Source organism: Leucopleurus acutus, assembly GCF_964270905.1.
Source record: "Leucopleurus acutus genome assembly, chromosome: 9".
Lineage (NCBI taxonomy): Eukaryota > Metazoa > Chordata > Mammalia > Artiodactyla > Delphinidae > Leucopleurus > Leucopleurus acutus.
Window position 1 is genome coordinate 22162194 of NC_139144.1, and position 25875 is coordinate 22188068.

The 25875-nt window shown below is 34.9% G+C and overlaps 1 protein-coding gene across 2 annotated transcripts in view; it reads left to right on the top strand.

The window, feature by feature from the left end:
• Positions 1-25875, top strand: part of ORC5 (origin recognition complex subunit 5) — a 73279-nt gene that overhangs the window by 13727 nt on the left and 33677 nt on the right. Inside the window, exons 5-12 of one of the 2 annotated variants that reach the window (XM_082846920.1) lie at positions 3141-3252; positions 8622-8752; positions 11492-11540; positions 11627-11717; positions 15174-15226; positions 17484-17596; positions 19343-19390; positions 25477-25587. In XM_082846920.1, coding sequence (XP_082703046.1) covers positions 3141-3252; positions 8622-8752; positions 11492-11540; positions 11627-11717; positions 15174-15226; positions 17484-17596; positions 19343-19390; positions 25477-25587 — 708 coding nt within the window. The remainder of the gene's footprint in view (positions 1-3140; positions 3253-8621; positions 8753-11491; positions 11541-11626; positions 11718-15173; positions 15227-17483; positions 17597-19342; positions 19391-25476; positions 25588-25875) is intronic. The other variant, XM_082846921.1, reaches the window with a different exon arrangement.

A 25875-nucleotide genomic window follows, 5' to 3' on the forward strand; every position in this document is an offset into this window, starting at 1 on the left:
TTTTTCAAAGTTAAAACAATTTGTGATTTAATAGACTTATTCAACTTTTAGCTTTTATTTTTGATTGTGAAGTGGCTAACACTGCTTTCTATTAAAAGATTTTAGGTGTTTGCTAGAGTAAATTGTGGGGATGGGCTAGACTTTGAACTGTCTGCAAGAATTTTAAAATTTTCATTTCAGTAATCTAAAGAATGATAGGTCTGTTCTGGATCATCTGATGTTCTGTCTCATAGCCGCTCAGTTTTTGGAATGAGCTTTGTGTTTCAACTTAAAATTGTGTTGGCACTGAATAACACTAATTCTACTGTGATTGTCATGGCCTAATGAGAAAAGAACAGGGAGAGACTTACTATGTATATGTCAGGTGAAAGCCAAATAGTAATATGATGGCAACAACAGGCAGTAGTTTGTAGTGGTTTGAATAAAGGAAATTGGTGAGAGAATTCAGTTTTTACCAATACTAGTTGCTATAGGAATGCTAAACTCAAAAGCACTGTGGCTGTTTCCTGTTAGTACCATATTCATGAAATGAGCAAAGATTTAGTTTAGGCAAAACAGTAATGTTCATCATATTCAAATAATGTCAATTTAAATTTTACTGGTTTTATAGTTTTATATTTAACTTATAAATAAAAATATTTGGTTTTATGACTTTATAAGTACCTTGAGCATAAATAGTTTATACTTACTTAGTTTTATGTCTGTATTATTTAAGTATTAAGGAACATTATAATAAAAATTAAGTGAATATTTGGGGAGACAGTGCCTAGAGCATTTCCACCTTTGAAAAGTTAAGTATATTACTCAAATTTGAGAAACTGCTAGAAGTTCTCAACTGATTGCCACTGAAATCATTGTGTGCCTAAGGCTGACTCCTAAAATCCTCTTTTAGTAATAGTCTTGAGGGGCAGATGTGGAGAGGACAAGAGAAGAGTAAGTGTAGCTGTTGGTGACTTATCGTGGAAGTTTCTTCATGCATTCTAGCCTTTCCCAGATGGATTAACTCTTGGCATTTTACTACTGACATCAGGGACCCATCCTCATTGAGTAAAGGTCTCTTTCTCTCTTTTTATTTATTTTTTCTTGTGTGTGTTTGCATAAATCCGTCCACTATTTCCCATTGTTTTGCTCAAGGACTCCCTCTCTGGTAGCCAGAGTGCATTCTTGCTGTCCTCTCGCCCTTCCAGTAAAACTTGCCCCACTGTTTTTATCTTGTCACAGTACTTAGACCTTTGATCATGCATCCTGTCACAGTATGTAGGCCTTTCACTTTTTTTTAGTTTTAATTATGGAAGTTATTTGAAGAAAATGAAAAGATTCATAGTAAGCTCAACTCCATCAGAAAAGAAAATTGTTGTTTTGATGTTTCTGAAAGCATACTTGATTTTTAAATGTGTATTTCATTTAAGAGAAATATAGCAAAAGCATTTCACATTTTTTTATATTAAATACTTATCAGACTAAAATGAAGTTTAAATTATGATAGATATCACTGTACACTGAAAGTACTTCCAGATGAACAGATGAGAACATTACCCAACTTAAAATCCTTTTATTTATTTATTTTGTAATATATATATTTTAATTTATTATTAATATACTTTTTTTTGTTTTTTGGGCTGTGTTGGGTCTTTGTGGCTGCGTGTGGGCTTTCTCTAATTGTGGCGAGCGGGGGCTACGCTTCATTGCGGTGTGCGTGCTGCTCACTGTGGTGGCTTCTTGCTGCAGAGCATGGGCTCTAGGTGCATGGGCTTCAGTAGTTGCAGCACGCGGGCTCATTAGTTGCGGTGTGTGGGCTCAGTAGTTATGGCTCACAGGCTCTAGAGTGCAGGCTCAGTAGTTGTGGCACACAGGCTTAGTTGCTCAGCGGCATGTGGGATCTTCATGGACCAGGGATCGAAACCGTGTCCTCTGCAGGTGGATTCTTAACCACTGAGCCACCAGGGAGGTCCTTAAAATCCTTTTAGACTGATAAATGCCTCTATTTTTTTTAACCTCTCAGTATTTTTTTTTAACAGACTTTATAAAATTCTTTTGGGTAATCATATTTTTAAGCAAAAACAACTCAATGCTTTGTAATCAAGATTGTGTTTAGAGCATACTTTTTTATCCCTATGGAAATGAATTGAAGGATTCTTAAAAATTAATAAGACAAAAAGCATTTGAAAGTAAAAATCTTTTCCTTTCTTTCGTAAAGATGCTACATTTTCTGTGGCGTTATTAATTTATTGAACTCAGCTATCTTTGTTAGCCAGAAGTATATTTCTCTAAATAATGAAAATTGGAATATAAGGTTACACATAAGTTAGAAATCAATAAATAGTAAATCACCATCAAAGTATAGTGTAATTTATGTATGAGACTGGGTCCTAAGAATAGTTATAGAACAAAACAAATATGTCTTGTTTTGTCAACTTGGGAGAGGTCCAAAAGAACATGGGAATATTAAAATTTGTGTTGAGAATGCCAGGTGTCTATAGATAAATTCTAGCATTAGAATTAGCATTTGTGGCCACTCTGTAGAAGGATAACATACACATTGAGCTTGTTCTCTTAATGTTATTTTTGGAATACTAATTATAATTTCTACATATATTTCAAAAGTTTTCTGTTTACTTAACATTGGTATTTTGGATACTCACACTTGTTTGTGTTTTTAATGTATACTCAACATCTTGAATATACATTAAAATATGCAACTGATATTTTCTTTTCTCTGGGTACTATAGCCATTTTAATAAAGAGAGATGTTAAGTTTTGTCTTTTTTGGTTTATTGATGTAAAGCATGTGATTTCTTTGAAATTTTCCATAAAAAGTTCTTGTCTTAATCGTTCAAGCAGATGTGTTTCTTAATTTCTATAAAATTAGTCCTTGTGTGACTGTCCTAGTATTCATGGGTAACTGAATTGTCGATTAACCTAAAAGTTTTATGGAAATTCTAAGTAATTATGTTTGAAAATTTGCATACAAGGATGAGCTCCTTGATTGGGTTTTCTAAATATGGCTTATTAGTATGCAAATAATTTGTTATATGTTGGAACTTTGCTGGATTTCTTTTGAAAGAAAAATTCAAATGGAATTACTGTTCTGATTAAGATTTTTTAATGCAAAGTTACTTTTATTTATCTCTCTTTTACAGACTGACAGAAATGTGACTGTTATCTTTCTCAGCGAGATTGTTTGGGAAAAGTTTCGTCCAAATACTGGATGCTTTGAGCCATTTGTCTTGTATTTTCCTGATTATAGCATAGGTAAATTTGAAAACATTGTTTTGATAAATGATATTCAGTAAAATAGTTTTTGTTGTTTGAAAGATTAAGCTAGCATGTTCAAATGGGAATACTTGGGTGTTTTAATCTATTATGGTTTGCTGCCAATCTTAAATAAAATATTATTTATATTTCTGCACTTATAGAGGTTGTTCTTGTATAATTAACGTTTTTTTGAAAGAGCAGTTCTCACATATTTGTAAATAAAGGTGTATTTTCACATTTTTTTAGTCACTACAGAAAGATGTATATATAAGTGGGATTATTACATCCATACAAGTGAGTTGTTTAGATTGGCAAAGCACATTAAAATTGTACTGAAATCTTTATATACCATGTACTTGAGTTAAGTACTTTGTGGAATGTATCTTTTGATTTTATAAATCTCATTTTTCATTACTGTAACTCTTACAGTAGCAACTGTGCTAGCCCTTGTGTTTCTTATTTCTTTTTGGTTTGTGTTTAATCTTAAATTTCATAGATCCTAATAATTTTTATCTTTGGAAGAATACAATAGTTTTTTTGTTGCTGAGTACCTTTGTAGGTTAATACTGTGCTGTTACTGTGCAAATATGATAGTTCAGATTCAAAGATCATAACTGAAGCATAAGATGGTTAGAGGCTATGAAAAAATAACATTCCTTGACCTTGAAACACTATCCCTGTGAACTGATCAGCTACAAACATTCATTATTAAGATCAACACATTTTTGTCTGTTTTCACAAGAACAGCAATCAGGTAACACCTCCTGCCTTTGATAATTGAGATAACAAAAAGGAAACCAAAACAGATGAAGGGAACCCTTAAATTTTTAATAGCTCCTCTTATATGAAAAATCACAAGGAGAAGAGAAAAGGGTAGGAAGAAAATGAATAAATCAAAGGATTTCATAAAAAGAATTTCTTTGTACTTCTCTTGTGACCATTAGATGTTAAAGTTTTTCATGACCCATTTTAGTGAAAAATTATTAAAAAATGCTGGTATTCAAATGAAGTTGAAATTAAAGTATGCTATAATGAATTGTAGAATTTGATTAAATTTTATAAAAAATAAGGATACAAAGCTGCAGAGATGGAGAGAATTTGAGGACATAATTAAATAATTAAAGTGACCTTGCTAATTTTAGAAAGTGTAAGCTAATAGATTTTTTAAAAAATAAATTTATTTATTTATTTTTGGCTGTGTTTTCTTTGTTGCTGGGCGCGGGCTTTCTCTAGTTGCGGCGAGTGGGGGCTACTCTTTGTTGCAGTGCGCGGGCTTCAGTAGTTGTGGCATGCAGGCTTAGTAGTTGTGCCTCATGGCTTTAGAGTGCAGGCTCAGTAGTTGTGGTGCACTGGCTTCGTTGCTCTGCAGCATGTGGGATCTTCCCTGACTAGGGCTTGAACCCATGTCCCCTGCATTGGCAGGCGGATTCTTAACCACTGAGCCACCAGGGAAGCCCTAAGCTAATAGATTTTTGAAAAGTGTATAATGTGGAGCCAAGTTCATCTGATTATTAAATTTTAGAGCCTTTAACATATTAGGTTTTTTTAAAATAATTCAGAAGCATCATAATCATACAAAAAAACGTTCAAAAAGGAAGCATTAATTGATAAGCCAAATTATAGTCAGAATAAGTAAGCATGGAACCAGGGCAAAAGGATAATCTTAGTGTCTAAGTCATCCAATCATAACTTGGTACATATGTCATCTGTAGAAATATGGTATCTGATGTTCAGGACACTCTTTCCTCTTAGCAGTATCAGTAGGGCCCTAATTTGGATTTCTTGTTTTCTCTCTCCCACACGCAGACTGCTCATCTTTTAGTAATGCTTTGTTTTTTTTTTCTTCAGGTGGATTATAGTGCAGTTGATCAGGTTTTTGGTTTAGTTATTGAATCAATCAGAATAAGTTAAGTTATTCTCTAGTTAACAATCTGAAAATCTCAGTGACTTATAATTTCCCACCTCACAACCTTAGTGCTATTTTTGTCCTACATTTAACATATACATTTATTATAAACCTTATAATATATTACTATTTGGGCTTTACAGAAATAAAAAGGCAAGGTGGAAAATATCTTTTATTGTTTATCCTGCTGGAGATTTGTTGAGCTTTTTGGATATGTGAGTGTATAGTTTTAACTTTGGAAAAGTTTCAGCCATTATTTCTAAAAATATTTTATCTGTGTCCTGTTGTTCCCCCCGACTCTGCTCCCCACACCTTTTTCTGGGACCACATTACATGAATGTTAGATCTCGTGATACTGTCCTGCTGAATGTCTTATTTATTTATTTAAATTTTACATCATTTTTTGTCCTCAGTGTTTTACTTGGGATAGCTTTTGTTTCTGTGTCTTCAAGTTCAGTGACCTTTTTATCTACAAGTGTCTAATTTGCAGTTAATCCAACCCAGTGGAATTTTCATTACCAATTTTATGATGCTTTTGTTTTCCATTATATTCTTGAGCATATGAGCATGTTTATATTAGTTGTTTTAATGTTCTTGTCTACTAATTCTACTACCTCTTTCATTGTGGGGATGTTTCTATTGACTAATTTTTCTCTATTATGGGTATCCATTATACTTTCACATGTGTTTAGTAATTTTTGATTGAATGACAGGTATTAAATTTTTTGTTGCATGTTGGACTTCTTTTCTAGTTAAGCATTTAAATCACTTGAAGATACATGTGACCCTTTTGAGATTATTTTTAAGCTCTTTTGGAGAGAGGGTCTAGAGTAGCCTTTATTCCAGGGCTAATTTTAGCTCTACTTCTAAGATATAGTCCTGTTGGGTTCTCTGCTGAATGCCCCATGTATTTAGTATAGTTTCTCCATTCTTACTGGTGGCAAAATGAACAGTTTATAGCCCTGTCTGAACTCTGGAAATTGTTTGACTTAACAGCTCTCCAGTAATTGTTTTTTCCCCAGAAGTTGTTCTTGCTTGTCCTTTTGAGGTTTTACTCTATGCATATAAGTACTGGTGTTCAGCTAAGAACCAAGGGCAACATCTAGGCAGATTTCTGGGGCTCTTTCTCTGCATAGCTTCCTTTTCTCATGTATTCTACCCTGCACATTCTAGCTACCTTAGCTCTCTCTTCTCTGATCTCTGTCTTATCAACTCACTGAGATTAATGGGCTCCTTTTGGAACTCTCCTGTACGACAGTTCTAAAATTACCTCTAGTTAGAAAGCCTGGCTGATGGTAAGACTCACCTCATTTAACTTTTCTCATGTATCACAGTCCTTTGTTGCCTGTTGTGTGATGTCTGAAAATAATTGTTTTCTATATTTTGTCCAGTTTTTAGTTATTTATAGGAGAGTATTTCTGGACCCTCTTACTCCCTCATGACTGGCAGCAGAAGTCCCTCTCCATGTTAGAAATGGTTCTTGGTGTGTTAGACCGTATTTTGATAGTGAAATTTTAATACAGCAGGGGACCCATCAAGTGCTTTCTCCTTCCCTTTATTTATTACCTGCTAGTACACTGCTTTCAGCTTTCTGTTAGAGATGGGATTTTTAGTAAGCTTGACTGTTAGAGCTGGTATGGCTTCCTTAATGTTGAGTTGTACTCTGAGAATTTGTCTGTAGCCTGTATAACTAAGCAGCTGTTCTACTTTTGTTGCAACCCAGTGAGAGTTCTAATTCTTAGAAGACTTTAGTGAGAACTGAAGTGGGCCAGTGGTCTTATATAATCAACTCTGTTAGGAGGTACTGAGTGTCACCTGGAAGGGATACCCAGAAGAGAGTCAGGAGGAGCTTAGGAGTGCAGTCTAAGCTGGAGACTTAACTGGTTTCCAGGTTTCCTCATCCGTGCATTTAGAGACCACCTTTTTGCCTATGTATGTTTGTCTGTCTGACCGTTGATCCCTTTCTTCCTTGCCTCCCTCCCTTCTTTCTTTTATCTATCTAGTTATTTGTCAGCTTTTATTGGATTGGCCAAAAAGTTCTTTCGAGGTTTTCTGGGTTTTTCCGTAACGTGTTATGGAAAAACCCAAACAAACTTTTTGGCCAACACAATATATAAATATCTTTATCTCCAAGTTTTAAGGCACCTTTAGAAAATTTTAGTGTATCAAATATTTGTTTTAAAAAGCTTAGTAACATTAAATTTAAAACTCCTATTACATGTAAAAATACATAGACTCCAAAGTCAAGTTTTGGACTCTGTGTATTTTTTTTCAGTGGCTGTGATATTAAAATACAGATCTAGTAACAAGTCTCTATCTGAAATTCCTTCAGGATAACATTCTAGGCATGAGAATAGGCTTTGAAATGTTTTTTGGGCCTTTGTTTGTTTATTTGTTTTCTTGGTTTTGGCCAACTGCCCTGTTTAAAAGATCCCATTAATATAGCTGTTTCTAAATTTCTGTATATTAGTATCTGTTGATAGGCCATATATATTGTTTTGTACCTATATCTAACTGACTGTGAGGAATAAGACAGTAGTTAAAATCAAAGGCTGATGGTAAATGGGAGAGTATCCATGGTAAAAATACTCACTTAAAGGGATTCTTAGACAAAAGGAAATTGACAGGATCAGAACATCCCATGAGAATTTTCACTTGTAAGTATTGTGAAAGTCTTGAATCCTATGGAACTGGGCTTAAAGTACTAGTCATGTTCAAAGAGCTCTTAACTGAGAAGTCTAAAAGAGACCATTGCATCAAGAAGTCAGAGGGAATTGCAATAAGGAATGAGTGAATGACTGATTTATGTGCTATAACCGGGAAATTTTGAATAATAGGTGGTTTCTTTTTAGTTTTAACTGTGCTTCTACAATATATTTCTAGCAGGATAAAATATAAGTTTAGGACTCTAAACATGTGATACTGTATAAGGAGTTTAAGGTAGAAGAGAAATAAAGACACCAAAGTTGTAGGAAGAAAACACATTTTATAAAAATGGAATGACATAGTAAAGATGAAGATTTTCATTAAAAAATCATGAGTTCTTTTCATTTTACAAAAAATGAGCATTTTCCAGTTTGGTGGTAGTTTATGTAGTACCGCTTATTTTTATCTAGTTGATTTACTTAATTGTTAGAAAAATAAGTGGAATCCATACTATTTTTTTGCCCTTGATATTGATGTTGCCTGTTATAAGGTTCTTGTGATTTTCTTTAGATGTCATTGCTTCGTATTTGTCGAGTAAAATTTAGTAATTTTTCTTAGAATGTTAGGTTCATAATTCTTTTACCTCAGTTTCAAAACTTGTATTACTTTTGCATTCTAATCTTGTAACTGTTTCATTGTTCCTAATAATTGCTGAGCCTGTGTATTTATTGTTTAAACCTTTGTTATAAACTGCTAGAAGATATAACTAGGGTGATGGGTCAGTCATTTCTGTTCATTTGTGTCCTGTGAACAGGTAACCTTCAAAAGATTCTATCCCATGATCATCCTCCAGAGTATTCGGCTGATTTCTATGCTGCCTACATTAACATTCTTCTTGGAGTTTTCTACACCGTCTGTCGAGATTTGAAGGAGCTCCGGCATCTGGTCCGTGCTCATTTTGCTTAAAAAAAAAAAGTACATCTTTTAATATTTTTCCATGAAGAAAGGGTGTGAGATAGGCTAGAAGCTGAAAATTTATTCTGGAAATTTGGATATGGCCTTTGGGAGCAAATACACCCTAAGAATGTAGAAGTCAGTGGGTTAGTACAAACTTTGACCTGATCAGAAACCTTTGTCTTTTTAGTTGTTTCTTTTCATACGTCGTTAGGAGTGTTTTTTTTAATTTCCTCCTTTCTCTTTTCTCTAATTGCAGAAAATGTTTAACTTTATTAAAATTAAAATGAAGATTAACAGAAAGGTGGTGTGAAAACTTAATAAGCAATTTTATATCTTTTTGTTAATTTTTTGTAACAGATTGTTTCAGGTTAATGTATGTATCGATAGTGGTCTGGAATCTAGATGAATTTGAATATTGTCAGAAGCTTTATATAGGTGTTTCATTAGCCACTGACCTTGAGTTAGTAATCTTTATATAAAGGATTACTTTGAATATTTATATAAAAGATTACTTTAAAAAGTTTTTAAGGGCTTCCCTGGTGGCGCAGTGGCTGAGAGTCCGCCTGCCGATGCAGGGTACATGGGTTCGTGCCCCGGTCTGGGAAGATCCCACATGCCACGGAGCGGCTGGGCCCACGAGCCATGGCCACTGAGCCTGCGCTTCCAGAGCCTGTGCTCCGCAACGGGAGAGTCCACAGCAGTGAGAGGCCCGCGTACTGCAAAAAAAAAAAAAAAAAAAATAGTTGTTAAAAACATTAGAATAGGGCTTCCCTGGTGGCGCAGTGGTTACGAGTCCGCCTGCCGATGCAGGGGACACGGGTTCGCGCCCCGGTCTGGGAAGATCCCACATGCCGCGGAGCGGCTGGGCCCGTGAGCCATGGCTGCTGAGCCTGCGCGTCCGGAGCCTGTGCTCCGCAACGGGAGAGGCCACAACAGTGAGAGGCCCGCATACCGCAAAAAAAAAACCAAAAAACATTAGAATAGCTGTTTACACTTCATAGGCAGTTTGGAAAATAATTGTATTTACTTTAATTTTCATATTTTATTTAATTTTTACCTTTCTACTTTAGTTGTGGGGATCTGAAAAGGAGGAGGCAAAAATATCTGGTTTCACTTTTAGAACCTTTTATTAATACTTAAGGTCTTATCTCCATGTAACAGAAAATGGTAATATATCTAAGACTAGAAAACAGTTGCTTTCAAAGGAACAGATTCTACATCTCTTGGTACATTTTCTTTGCTTTGCTCTTTTCTTCGCTCTGAAAAGTATTACTTAGAGGGATTCAGTGTGTATTTGAGGTAGAATGTAGGAGAAAATGACCATTTAAAATTGTGTTCACATTTAGTATGTTTTTGGAACTTTTAAACTTTAGGCCTCTTCTGATTTAGTTGTACGTTTCAAGCGTCTTCTGAGTAGGGAAAAAAACAGAAGACAAGCTGTTGTAGTTCAAGCTCATCACTAACATCTCTCTGGAAGTTGAATGTCTGAGACTCCTGGTGCCCAAGGGAAATGACAACAGGGGGGCTTACAGAGAGGAGCGAGGGTCAGTGCACGGTCTCAGTGTGAGATGGAGTCAGGAGCAAATACTCATCCATTGTCCTTCCTGGGAAATAACTTGTAGCTTCTACTCCTTAGCACTGATGTCCTTGAAACCTGTGGGAATCTGGGCTGGCAGCCATTTCAAAGTAGATTATAAAGTACAAGAAGGAGGAATTATTTAGAGAAACTATTAGTAGGAAAAGAAAATGTGAAATTTAAACATGGTTTTTATAAAGTCCTTTGGGTTTCACTGAGGAATGATTTTATTTAGGATGAGGTTACGGCTTTTTATGTTGTTACATCATATTCATAAACTTGAAGCTTGAAGTATGGTTTAAGTCTTTACTACTACTAGTAATACTAATAAATATAAGAAATGATCTTTAAGCATTGGAGAAAAATAGTATAGTGTTCTATTTTTCTGAGTATGTAGAACATAGGATAATATATGTTGTCCTTTTTCCTTCAAATGGATATTATTATTTGTTTTAGAGTTTGTAAGTGGCATATTTCTTAAGAGTTTAATCATCTGCAGAATATTCTTTTTAGGCATCTTTTCTATGTATGTGCTTTTTTTAATATAATAAATTTATTTATTTATTTTTGGCTGCGTTGGGTCTTCGTTGCTGCACGTAGGCTTTCTCTAGTTGTGGCGAGCAGGGGCTACTCTTTATTGCGGTGCACGGGCTTCTCATTGCGGTGGCTTCTCTTGTTGCAGAGCGCAGGCTCTAGGCGCGTGGGCTCAGTAGTGGCTCGCAGGGTCTAGAGTGCAGGCTCAGTAGTTGTGGCACACAGGCTTAGTTGCTCCGTGGAACGTGGGATCTTCCCAGACCAGGGCTCGAAGCTGTGTCCCCTGCATTGGCAGGCAGATTCTTAAACACTGTGCCACCAGGGAAGCCCCTATGTATGTGCTTTTAAATTTGCTTTGGGAATTGTTATATTTCTTTATATTTAGACGCTGATACATTAGGCAGGATTTAGCCAGTTAAGGAATATTTTACATATTGTTTTACTGTTGTTATTGATAATTGTGGTTTTATTGTTGTAGTAATAAACTATAATAACATTTTACTTGAGCCAATTATATTGAAATAAAATTGCCTGAATTCTAATAAAATTTTTACTTGATAAATAATATTTAATTGTGGTAGATAAGTGCTTTTTTCTCTTTTTTTCCTTGTTTATAGGCAGTACTTAATTTTCCTAAATATTGTGAACCTGTTGTTAAAGGAGAAGGTAACTATAATTTTACTATAATAATATTTCTTTTGAAAAAAGTTTCTGTAATTCTAAATTATTGAAATTTTCTCTCTTTGGAGTAGCAAGTGAACGTGATACTCGCAAACTCTGGAGAAATATTGAACCTCATTTGAAAAAAGCCATGCAAACTGTTTATCTCAGGGAAATATCAAGGTAATTTTCTATTTAGTATATGTATTTTTTCTATATTTGGGATATTCACTAAAATGTACATGTTTTCCTTTACCTTCTTCACATTGGGCAAAAACTCTTGTGATTTGAATTATTTCTTATTATTTTGGGAAGGACAGACAATTTTTAGCCAGTGTGTTACACAAGGCGTATTTCTAATAATTGCTAATTTTTTTAAAACTGGAAAGCTACAGGAAAATCAGTTTCAGCTTTGTTTTTTATATTTATGTTAGATATTTGAATGGTATAATAAGAAATTGATTATTAAAGAAACGTATAAGTCAAGTCATAAGTCTACATTTGTCTGTTATTAGACTTTCATAGTAATGAAGCTGCTTAGGAGACATGGTTGCACAGACATAGAGTAGTGAGAACATAGTTCTGATTTCCAGCTTAGCTGTTTTCTGCCTTATGAGGTCTTAGCAATTCACCTAAAACCTCTAGACTTCGGATCCCTCTTCTAACAGTCCTTAAAAGATTTCAATAATATATGTGAAGATGATTTGTGAATAATAAAGTTCCTTATAGGTGTTAGGTTTAGCCTACATTACAAAGCAACATAGGAAATTTAAAAACATCAACGCTTTTGTCTTTTTTCACTTTCTAATCAATTTTGTTATCATTTTTCTTTAATGAATACCTTATTCTATACTTTGTGCTTGATTTAATTAGCTGATTATAAGAATATAATAGTTTCTAAATAAGTAGAAACATTACAAAGATATTATTCCTCTTTTTAATAATTAATGAGAATGTTTGGAAGTCACAGAATAGAAAAGCTTGTGATCTGATCTTTTAAAGGTAGAAAAAGTTGGATACTTGTTAAAGTGACTCTTACATAGTAATAGAAGGACTTCCAGTTTCCCATAGGATAGTGTTGGCCACCTAAATCAAGTTCTCTCCACAAGGTCAGTAAGGAAAGCAAATAAAATCACTCATAACCCTTGCCTGCAATATGACTAGGAGTCTACAGAGCTGACTGTAAACTTCAGTTTATAAGTAAATAGTGAAATAAATAACTGAAGCCAGCAAAGCCAACCCTGGGGCTTATGCTGAAGTGAAAAGTTAAGCAAAGACTATAAGGAAAAGAGGAGAGGACAGTGGGGACAGGGGCTGGGGTCAACTTGTAGTGATGAAATACGAATGAATCACCTCCAGAAAGAGAGTCCAACCCTGAGTGGGATAATACTGAGAACAAGTGAGACCCGAAGGATTAGAGCACTGGCTACTGAAGAATCAAAAGGAAGTGTTTCAAGAGTATGTAGACAAGAATTAACAAGGCAGATTTGGGAAAGTACTGTTTTTGAGGGGAGATGGAGAGGTGATTTGGAAGGACATGGCATCTCCTGGAGGCTTGGTGGTGAAGAATGAAGCAAGGGGTGGAAATTAAGGCAAAAATATGTCACTTACAAAGGAAAGTGAATCTATAATAAAGCAAGACAACAAGTGAGCAACATTTTCAAGAAACTTGAGAGAGGATGTGTAAGCCAAGGAATTTTATATCTAGCCAACTTATCATGCAGGTATCGTGGCTATAGAAAAACAGTTTTAAACATGTGAGAACTCAGGGAACACTATACTCATAAACACTTCCTGAAGAGTCTGCTAGTGACAGTGCTGGTGCAGTGGAGATGACTGGGGAAACTTTAGCAAAAGGAATGATGAGCACCAAATTTGATTAATTTTAGCTCAAAACGAAAAGATGGGAATGAGGATAGAAGAACACTATGTATATGTACATACTATGCAAGGATGGGAATAACACAGTGACAAAGTTAAAAAATGGGAAAAGAAGAGAAAGAGAAAGGGCAAAGTAGAATAAACTCATTGTTTGCTGTACAGGTAAAAGAGGGTGTCAGAATAATTCAGAACCTAAAACTATTAAAAAATACTCAAGGAAGTCTCACACCCCATTATTCCTTTCATTCTTTTCCTAACCACCTATATAATTTCTGATTTGTACTCATTTTCTTTTACAAGTATGCATATGTAACATAACATCTTTATATATGCAATTAATATATAATCTTTAGTATGTTTCTTTCACAGAAAGGTATGGAACACAGAAATAAGCATTGCTAATTTGACCTCCTGCCTTACCGAGGCATTCTGAAAACCTTTTTCTTTAATGGGGTACACCCATTTATATTTATTGATAGGAAATATATATGTTTTATTAACTGTTGTATTAATTTGCAGAATTTCCTATGTGGTTATTTTCTTTTGTCTTTTTGAAAAAATTTTGGTATTTAGGGCAGTTTGCATTTTTGTTCCTTTATAATAATAGCATATATAATGCCCTTAGTTACCTTTTTGTAACACTGTGACATAAAGGACCAGTGAGACTCTCCAGTAGTGTAGTAGAGAAATGGCATTCTAAGCCTGGTGATATCTCCTGGTCCATTTGAAGTTTCTTCACAGTAAATGACTCAGCTGTTTTCCCTGCTACCCCCAACCTCCAATTCACCTGTGTATAATAAAATTTTTACTAAATTAAAGAATAATAATCATCACATATTTCATATTTTCTAATTGAGATTAAATAATTGGGATAAGCAGGGCTTCCCTGGTGGCGCAGTGGTTGACAGTCCGCCTGCTGATGCAGGGGACACGGGTTCGTGCCCCGGTCCGGGAAGATCCCACATGCCGCAGAGCGGCTGGGCTCGTGAGCCATGGCTGCTGAGCCTGCACTTCCGGAGCCTGTGCTCCGCAACGGGAGAGGCCACAACAGTGAGAGGCCCGCATACCGCAAAAACAAACAAACAAAAAAAATAATAATAATAATTGGGTTAAGCAGAATAAAGAAAAGGAGAGTAAAGCTATAGAAGGCTAGATGCTCACTCAACAAACTGTTATTGGGAATATATGTTGGTTTTATAGCTTTTATAAGCACTTTGGACAGATTATGAAAAAGTCTCCAACCTTGTTCCCTGGTAGTGGAACTAAGAGCTGAATCCTTGTAGAATGCCTGCAGAGTTTGTGTTATTGACTGGCTAAGTGTCCTTGGGTAACTTAACCTGTGGGCCTCAGTTTTCTGATGTAATGATACTTACTTTAAGAAATTGTTACGGAGTTTAGAAGTGGTGTATAACAATTGTATTTAATATGATAACTGGAATATTGGGAGTTTTATTGTATGGTAGGTGATGTTATTTATTTGTTGGTGCTTTTTGATAGCTTTATAATTATGATCAGAGGAAAAGAGATTTTAAAAAATTCAACATCTGGGCATTGATATATAAGTTTATATTGTTCTAATATACACTAAATGATTTTGTAGAGGTACGAACATGTATATGTTATTTGTCTTATTTATGAGGAAATTAAATGTATTTTGTTAAATAAAAAAGTTTTAGTTTTTCTACGGCTTTGTTTTAAGTACAGTACATTGATTTTATATGTTTTCAATCCATCATTGCTCTTTCATTTTTTTTTCAGTTCACAGTGGGAAATGCTACAGAAAGATGACACAGATCCAGGACAACTGAAAGGTATCAAAGGAAGTGTTGAGACAATTACCAGAGACACTTCTTTAATTGATTACTAATAATCAAGATATTAAGTTAACACTAAGGATAGCATCAGTCAGTAGTGTTATAAAAGATAATTTGCAAGCTACCATGATTTTTTTTTTTCCTGCACCACGCAGCTTGCAGGATCTTAGTTCCCCGACCAGGGATTGAACCTGGGCCCCAGCAGTGAAAGCATCAAGTTCTAACCATTGGACCACCAGGGAATTCCCTACCATGATATTTTAATTAATGATTTTCTTTTAAGCAACACACCAATGTAATAGGAAGAAATGAAGTTTGAATACCAGTTTCTACATGTTGGGTTATATCATGTGAAAACCAAGCAGTTTATATTTCTTTAAATGCTTGTGTTAAAACAATCAATTGTATACCTAATTTTATCTCAGTATATATGTATTTCATGAGTTATATAATAAAATTCAATTTTATGTTAATGTAGTTTGGGGGATGCATTTCATTTGGTTACATTTTGAAAGTTTTGTGCTTTTGTTTTCTTTAAAGAAACTATTACTTTGAGTTTATCCCAACAGAACTACAGTTGACCCTTGAACAACACAGATTTGAATTGCATGGGTCCACTTATACACGGATTTTTTTTCAATAAATATATTGGAAAATGTTTTGGAGATACACAACAATTTGAAAAAACTGGCAGACGAACTGCATAGCCTAGAAATATCAGAAAAATTAAGAAAAAGTTAGGTATGCCATGAATGCATAATATATATGTAGGTATACATATAACATACAAAATATGTGTTAATTGACTGTTTTCAGTAGGCTTCCAGTCAACAGTAGGCTATTACTAGTTAAGTTTTTTGGGAGTCAAAAGTTATATGCAGATTTTCTACTGTGGAGGAGAGGGGTGTCTGTGCCCCTAACATTCCCCCACCCCGTATGGGTCAATTTTACTTTTACTTTAAAAAAAAGTAAAGCAACCATCTAAAATACTCTTATTTAAAAGTTGGGTCAGTAGCCAGTTAGTTAGGTCAGTGGGGGAAGTGGTATGAAATGAAGTGGTATTGAGATTCCATTTCGGTTTTTATTTTTAACTTTTCTTTATTTATTTTTAAAGATTTATTTATTGTTTATTTTATTTATTTTTGGCAGTGCCAGGAATTAGTTGTGGAATGCGGGATCTTCATTGAGGCATGTGGGATCTTTCAGTGCGCGGGCTCCTCTCTAGTTGTGGCACTTGGGTTCCAGAGTGCGTGGGCTCTAGTTTGTGGCACGCAGTCTCTCTAGTTGAGGCGCTCAAGCTCAGTAGTTGTGGTGCGCAGGCTAGTTGCCCTGCGGTATGTGGGATCTTAGTTCCCTGACCAGGGATCGAACCTGTTTCCCCTGCATTGTAAGGTGGATTCTTCACCACTGGACCACTAGGGAAGTCCCTGTTTTGGTTTTTAAATGCTTGAAGTACCATACAAATGATTTTCAGTTGTGTGTTGTAATGGAAAGAAATAGATACTAGAATTTAAAAAAAATCTGCAGTAATTTGCTCTGCTGCCTATGTGGCCTTGAGCCCAACTCAGTGTCTTTATCTAAAATGGAAAGAATATCTACTTTTAAGTTACTGCAGAGATTCAGAGATGCTTAAGGAAAGCACCTAGCACATTATGTAATCATTATGTAAGCACCTTACACATACTAGATATTTCAGTAAATATCAGATTCCTTTTTCCCTTCCCATAAAAATCATTGCTGCTTGACTGACTCTTGTTTTATTTATCCATTCATTCAGTTATTTGTACAAGGTACTGTAGGGATACAAAAAAACATTAGACTTGGCTCCTTCAGTGAACACTGTAGCTTAGTAAGAAAATATCACTTATGCTTAATTAATTCTTTTTATAAGGTATAAATTTATGTGGATCGTAAGTAAGGTACACGAAGTAGGAATTCACAGTAGAGACAAATTTTCTCTTTTGGTGTGGTAGGGGAGCATCAGGGAAGGTTTAATGGAGAGTGTGGCTTTGAAGGGCAGGACTTTAGAAGAGGCGGAGCCAAAAAAAATAACAGAATGAGCAGAGCATATCATTAACAACAATGTTTTCCCCACCACCGTCATTATCATGGCACTTTAAGCTCAGGGCACTTTAAAATCTTTTGACTAGAGGGTACCATATGGAAGTCAAAAGATAAGTGAGAAAAGGTAAGAGATACTTAAAATCTAATGGTAGCCCGTTAAATACCTTCATAAAAGTATTTTGTTATCTAGGTCTCTCGGCATATACTCACGTGGAACTTCCATATTACTCTAAGTTTATTCTCATTGCTGCATACCTCGCTTCTTATAATCCAGCAAGAACTGACAAAAGGTTTTTCCTTAAGGTAATCATTATTTCTTTTTCACTTTATTTTTGCAGATCTAGGGAATATTTTGAAATTCCTCAACACCTGTAAATTTGTAAGGGATAGAGATTAGAATAAGAGATTGCTAAATATGTATTTAGGACTCATTCTTTAAAGATTTTGTTTGTTTATTTTCTTTAATCATTTATTCTTTATTTCTCACTTTACCTTTGCCAGTCAACAGTGATATTTGAGGACTTTCTTTAGGATATTGGGGGTGAGTGAGTGCCACTTTTGGGGTGGGGACAGTCTTGGAGCTGACAAGCTAAAAAAGAGGGGTGGTATTAGTGTCTAGTAAGCATGATATGATAAACAACTTGCAGGGAAGTGTTGAGGAAAGAAGGCTTCATGGAGGGGGTAGCATTGCTTGCTGAATTTTGAAAGACAAATTAGTCTGAAAATGACAGCAAAAAACAATATTCCTGAAATGAATGTTGATAAGAAAATCTAGAGGCCCTCAGAACTTTATCCATCAATGGAGCATTCCTCACACTTAAACTTCCCAAAAGGGTTTCTTTAGGATGCGTGAGCCATTACCTCAATCACCTTCCACCTAAGCGAACACCAACTCTCCTCCAGAGTGAACTCGGGTGCTCTGTGTGGTGTTCTCCCTATAACACTCACTCTCTTACCAAGGCATTATGTCAAGTGGGTGAAAGTTATCCTTGCAACCAGATATATTTTGCTACACATCCTGAGCAAGTCCAATTACAAGCTGATTAATAAAAAAAATTCAAACTTAACTTTTCTGTTTCCAGAACTTAGCTGTTTTTCCCAACACCCCAAGCTTTTGTTTACATTGGTTTCTCCATCTAGAATTCCTTCCTCTCCAATCTCTACATGCTTAAATTCCACCTGTTCTTTTTTTTTTCCCCTTTTAATCATTTATTTTTGACTTCTCACTTTAAGATCACAGCCTGAATGGGTGAAGTAGGTAGTTTCACAGAAGAGTTCAGGTATACCTTAGGTAATAATTCCACATTTAAAAAAATTTAACTAAGGTTTTGTTAAAAATACGAGAGATGGGAATGATTTTTTTTTTTGGGGGGGGGAATGATTTTAAGGGTAGTAACTCCTTTATTGTTCTGAAGCTCCTACTATAGTATCATGTACTCCATACATCATTATCCAGAGCATTCAGGAGGCTCTCTGCATGTATATCAGTTGGAGAAATCTCATTTTAGAATTTCTTCTTGAAAACAAATAATATGCCGTTTGATTTATTATTAAATATAATACATTTTTGTCTGTTTATGTTTTGCCTATCTCTACCACTAGTCTTTGGTTTCAAGAGGGCAAGGACTGCATCTATATTTTTTCCCTACTATTGAATCCCAAGTGCTTAACTAAATGCTCTCAATTTTATGCGAATTGACAGCCTGCCTTACAGAATGAATTGAAAACCCGTTTATCTTTGGAAGTTTTGTTTTTATAGAAATAAATGTGCTGTAATAAATCAATATAAGTTCTTTTAGGAAATATCACTTTTATTTTGAAACCTCTTTCTTTACATGCACAAGTAATCCTGTATACAATCAAAATTGATTTAAAAAGCCTAAAATATGTTGGTATTTTAAGGTGATGTTTTAGGTGATAAATAGAATAAAATAAAAAAGCCTAAGATACATAAGTTACTCTTATGTGTGTCATGTTTTAAACAAATTATGCTTTCTGGTTTTGTGGAATACTATCTTTCATCTTAAAAATTATTTTGCTTAATTGCAGCATCATGGGAAAATCAAGAAAACCAACTTTCTAAAGAAACACGAAAAGGTATTTATGTTGTAATTTCTTTAATGGGAAAAACTTACAAATTTAGAATATTATAGGAAGTTGATAAATGCATAATTGTATGCATTTACATAGTCATTTGGATGTAAGAAGTTACTTGTATTGATATGGTACCATCATAATGCTGTAGTAGTATTTTATTATGTTGGATACAGTGATTGGGGAGGCACAATTCAGGTGAGCTGGTTCTAGAGATAAAAGGGAGTTCACAAAATTTTTCTAGTGAATTAATAGATGAAAAAGGTCACCCTGGAATTTTTAATTAAATATAGCTTAGTTTCCTCCTTTCCCCTTTGAAACACCACAAAGATGGCATTGAAGAAATTAAAAAGGTTAAACTAATAAGGACTAAGCAGATGAGAGATCTATAAAATTTGGAATTGACTAGTAGATAGATATGTCGGTGACTGAGCACATCAGAGAAGGCTGAAATGTAACCCCCAAAAGAAGCTGATTTGACCCAAGGAATCTGGAAAAGCTTAGGAATTAGAAGCAGTAAGCAACTTTGAAGGTAGGGGTGTGGGGCAAGTTGAAATTTCCAAAAGGAGCATTTAGACTGTTCAGCTCTCTTGTACATCTTAACCACTGCGGTTTCTCCTGGCAGAAGATAGAGAAGTTAGAACTGTAAACTTTGCACTATAGAAGCTGTGAGTTTTGCTTCTCACTCTCATTGTTAAAAGCAGTTTTGCTCAGTATACACTTCTGAATTGAGGACATTATTTTACTGTCTTCTGGCTTTATTGCTGCTAAAAAAAAACTGCTGTGAGTCTCGTATTCCTGTGTTATTCCTCTGTTTTCTCTGGCTGCTTTCAAGTTCTCTTCCCCTTTTACTTTAGTCTTCTTACAGTTTCTCTGTAGTGTATCTGGGATTGAATTTCTTTTTACTTGGCGTTAGTTTTGCTTCCTAAATTTGAATAATGATGCCTTTATTTAATTCTGGTAAATTCTCAGTCATTAACTTTTCAAATATTGCTTCTCCTCCATTCTCTCTGACATGTTTTCCTGAGACACTGGTTAGGCTTATGATAGACCTTTTCACTCTACCATCTGTGTTTTTTAAGTCTTTATATTCTTCATTCCCTTTCATCTCTGTGTGCTATATTCTGGGTAATTTCTTCAGTTCTCTGTTCTTATTTTCTCTTCACCTTTGTCTGATCTGCTATTTACATCAATTTTGTAATTTCAGTAATGTTATGTGTAATCTTCAGAAGTTTTACTGGTTCATTTCAAGTCTATCTGATCACTTTAATATTTTTCCTATTCATATTTTTCTTTAACATAAAAAAACTATTTAATATTCTGTGTCTTATATTTCAGTGTTAGAAGTCCTTGTTATTCTAATTCCACGTTTTCTATTTTTGCTGATTTGGGGACATAATGTCCTGTTTCCTGAATATTTTATTATGTTTAATTGTTGGCTGAACTTAATCTTTTAATTTTTGAGGCCTGAGATTTGTTCCTTTGAAAGGTTTTACACGTACTTCTCTGCAAGCACTTGTGAACACTGGTAACCTGGGATCATTTGAAATTCAGTTCTCAGCCTGGGGACTTGCAGACCACAAAGCTATTGTGAATTCTGCCCCCACATCAGCATTAGCTCTGGCTTCTAGTTAAAAGTCTCAGGGAAGCCTTTTTTCTCCCATTCACACAGAGGTAGAGTTTGGCAGGTAGATTTCTTCACCAAATCCATTTGCTTGGCATGGAAAGACTTTTCTAGTATGCCCTTTCACTGAGACATCTCTGATTAGGCTCTCCACTATAGGCAGATCATTGATTTTGTACCCTCTTTCGTATGTATGTAGCTGATTTGGGTCATAAAGGATGGGTAGGAGGAGAGAGTACTTCTGGCTGAGGTAGGGAGGGAAGGATGTGTAGTAGGGCTTGCATTTTGAGTGGGCACTCAGGAATGGTGAGGATTAGATATGCAAAGATGGGAGGAGAAGACATTTTAGTTGAGGAAATGATTTGAGCCAAGAAACAGAGGTAAGATAGTATAGGGTATATACAAGAAATAATGAAATTGGCTGGAGCGTATGGTGAGTTTCAGAGAAAAATCAATTGAGGCCAAACTGTCGAGGAATTTCCTTACTCACCAGTTAAGGTAAGAAAGCCCATCTCTTCACCTCTGTTATCTTGGCACTTGGTGGTAATTGGTGGGTGTTTATTGCACAAATGAATAAATTGAATGAATGAAAGAAGGAAACCAAAGAATGAATATAAAGCTAAAAATTTTAGGCCTTATTCTTTAGACAGAGAAAATTACTTAAGAATGTTGAAGAGGGAGATATATTAGTGCTGATCAGTAAGGACTGTGAAAGAGCTGGCACGTTAGACCATCCTTGTGGAATGAGTGGATTTGTACAAGTCTAGGAAGACAGTCTTGACAGAGGCAACCGTATGAGCAAAGACACTGTGAAGTTGTCTTTAGTCCTAGGTGAGCGCTAGTTCTTCTGATGTTATTCTTATAGATTTGACTTTTGTGTTAGCCTCTTTTGTCTTTGGTTCATGTCATTTTAAAATCTGAGCTTAGTTACTAAAATCTGTGTACGCTTAGTAGTTTCTTTGTATTTTTGTTCCCTCTCTTTTTGAAATCTTATTGAATGCTTACTCTATGCCATGCACTCTGCTAGATGCTATGGACGTAGCGGAGAACAAAATAACCATTGTCTGCTCTCATGAAGCTCTCAATTAGGGCATCAAACATTAAAAGCAAACCACACGAATAATAATCCTAACAGTTGTTTTAAATCTGTTATGTGTCTTCAGTTGATCATTCTTTTTCTCTGTATATCCTCAGTTGACACTCATTTTTTAAGATTTTGCTTTTCAATTCACCTAATGCATGTATGTGATACCAGATTATCTGCCACTTAGTTTATGTGAAAAAGCATTTTTCCTCTCCTCACTCATAGTCCCATTCCCCACAATTAAACTTCTTTTAATTGTTCCTAGTTTTAGTTTTTCTGGTATAAATATCTATAACTCTTAAGTTTATTTTCCCATCTCTGTTTTTCTTGGTTTGGCTTGATACCAGTTTTCATTCCATTTTATCTCATTTATTTGGTTTCTTTTTTTGCTTATTTCTTCCATTCGTACAGACTTTCATTCTGTCTAATAAGCTATAGCAAATCTAGTGAGGTATTTCTCACACTTTGGCTTTCTCTCTAGGTAGGAAGCCAGTTTGCATTTATAGCATACAGAATCAGTTCTGTGAAGAAGATAAATGTCATATGCCCTCCATGGCACTAGAACACTTTAATTTTAAATTGGAAATGTGTTTTCTAATCACAAAATAAAAAGTGAAAATCAGAAAAGTGTCAGCAGCATTTCACAGTGTGATTCTCAGCCTGAATTGCCTCCCACTTTATTCCCAACACTTCAGGAATTTGATAATTTTTACTAACCTCAATTCACTTCTAAGTGTTAATGAGGACAGGGACACCAGTTCCATTTAGATAGCTCAACATTTACCTTTATTTTTTTCTTTCTTCCCTCTAATACAATTTCCTTCATTATCCTTTCATCCATTCGTTTATTTAACTAACAATCCCAAGTGCTAGGGATGAAAAAGGTAAATAAAACGTCTCCTGTTTTCAAGGCATTTGTGTAGAAAAGAAAATATATATAAACAAGTGTATCATGATGATGATAATAAAAGCTGTTGAGCAGTATAAGCCAAACATTGTTAAGCTCCACATATGATCTTACTTAATTCTCACAATGACCTAATAAATGTAGTTGCTATCATTGTCCTTATTTTCTGGATGAGGAAACTGAATATTAAAGAGAAATTTAGTAACTTGCCCAAGAATACATAGTTAGTGTGGTAGAACCAGCATCCAATTCCAGGACTTCTGAATCCAAAGCCTACCTTGATGTTTAACCACTGTTCTTGAACTCATACACCTGATAATGATTAGTATCTAGGATTTTTAAAGCTCATACAAACGAATAAGAAGAAGGCAAAAATTCAGTAGATAAATGGATAAAACGATACAAAAAGGAACTGGAAATGTCTAACAAATGTAACATGATTATCACCCTCATTCACTAATGAGAGAAATGCAACTTTAAACAACACTGAGGTATTATTTTACACTCTGAGGTTGGCAAAACTAAAAAAAAGTCTGATGATTCCAAGTGTTAGTGATAATATGGAAGAATAAGAGGCTGCGTGTTCTGCAGGTTGGTCATACCTAATAAAGTTAATATGTGAACGTACTTTACATTGATCAGGATAGGTTGGACAGTGGTGTAGTGAAAAACAAACTCCCTAACCCTCAGTGGCTTAACATAAAAGTTATGTATTGCTCATATGTATATATATATATTGCTCACGACACAGTTGGATATGAGTTATGTGGGCCTTTTTTATGGTGGTATAGTGATGTCAAGTGAAACATGGTGGCCTCTTAAGTTGTCACCAGAGGTAAAGAAGACTAAAGGATCCAGTGGTTTGAAAGGCCAGGTTTGGTAGTAGCTCACATCGCTGCCACCCATATTCTGTTGGCCAGAACTCAATCGGATGGCGTCCATCTAACTGCAGGAGAGACTGAGACATGTAGTCTTCCTATGTGCCCAAGAAGAAGCAGTGTTGATGAACACATAGCATTCTCTGCCCACTACTTTAATCGAGCATTCCCACAGAGAAGTTCGCATTCCCACAGAGAAGTTCACACGTGTGCAAGGAGAAATGTACACAATTGGCCATCACAGTATTCTTTGTGATGAATTATGGGGATTAATTTTTTAGGGTAGACTGATTTGTCATGAAATGGAATTCTGTAGGGTAATTTAAAAATGGACTAGAGCTACATGTATCAAAATGACTAAATCTCAAAAACAATGTTGAAGGAAAAAAGCAGTTTGGTAGAGTGCTATGTCCAAAATGATATCATTTATTTGAGATATTAGATTATGCAGACAACGCTGTATATTGTTTATGGACACATATATAGCAGTAGTAGTTTAAAAATTGTCATGAAAATGATAAAAACACCAGATTCTGGATGGTGGTTCCTTCTAGGGAGGGAAGGGGAGAGTGGTATGTGGGAGGGATGCAAGGGGGCTTCAGTTTGTAATGTGATCTAATGCTTTTTTGGTACAAATTGCATAATGTTTGGATGTGATAAAATTGGGTGGTTGCATTGGTATTTATGAATCTTTTCTAAATGTTTTAAGTATTTAATAAGAAAAGCATAGAAACTTTGAGACCTGGAAAATGATTTCTAAACTATGTTTTAGATATAAATAGCTGAGGTAAATACTTCATTTTGTAATTCTGAGTAGGTTTTTTTTTTTTTTTTTACTTACAGTCATTCTTTTAAAGAAATAGTTATTCCCATGCTTGTAAATAAAGCTTCTCATTTTATTTGCCCTTGCTCATATAGAGTACTTAAATTATTACATTGCTACTACAATTATCTAATAGAATTATCTAATTATCTATAGACCCTTGAGCACTGCAGTTTTCTAATGACAAGTAATTGTACCATTGACTTTGTAGACAAGTATGAACATTTTACAATCTTAAAAATTTTTAATAAATTTTACATTGTTTCTGACTGACAGCTTATTCACATACTATGAAACACTGCATTCATTTTCTAAGCTAGTATTTACTATAACTGATCTTTTTAGAACTATTAATGTTGAACAAATACATGTTTCAGGCAGTGGCACAAAGAGGAATGGTGAGGAGTTAGTAGTAAGTTCTAGTCTAGGGGTTAGGCTCTAGACCCTTGTTTTGGTTGTACACTGTCTTGACAAATGACTTGGCTAAGTCACTTAACATCTGGTTACAACAGCAAAATAAGGGTGATGTTCGGGCCTAGACTGGGTAACTTGTGAGTCCTTTAATATTTGTTGATGTAAATCAGAACATCTTGAAGAAAATGTTGAAAGATAAATCATGATCATATCAGGTAAAGTTTTAGAGATTGCAAGTTAGATTTATTAGCCTATTTGGGGAACTATATACAATGTAAATATGTTGTTATTGGAATTTATAGTACAGAAAGTGAGTGTTCTGCTGTAAGAAGAAAATCCATGATCTTTTTTTCTTATAGACAAGCAATCATCTCCTCGGACCAAAACCGTTTCCACTAGACAGATTATTAGCAATATTATATAGTATTGTGGATAGCAGAGTTGCTCCAACAGCAAATATCTTCTCCCAGGTAATGTTAATGATCGGTTATTATGTATCATCTTTACCTTTATGGAATTCTTCAGGTAATTTGATCAGTAGAGTTCCAGGCATTTAGATTTTTGGTCAGCATATGTTACTAATTTAACTATATAATGAACAACGTCCTTGGTAAGTAATTGAAATTCCAAATATGCAATTTTCGAGGGTGTTACTGAATTGCATATATTTAAAGGTATAATTTGATGACAGAAACAACTTGTTGTTTCTGGTCTTTTTCTTTTCTCAATAAAGGAATTTTTAAATGATTATAATTATC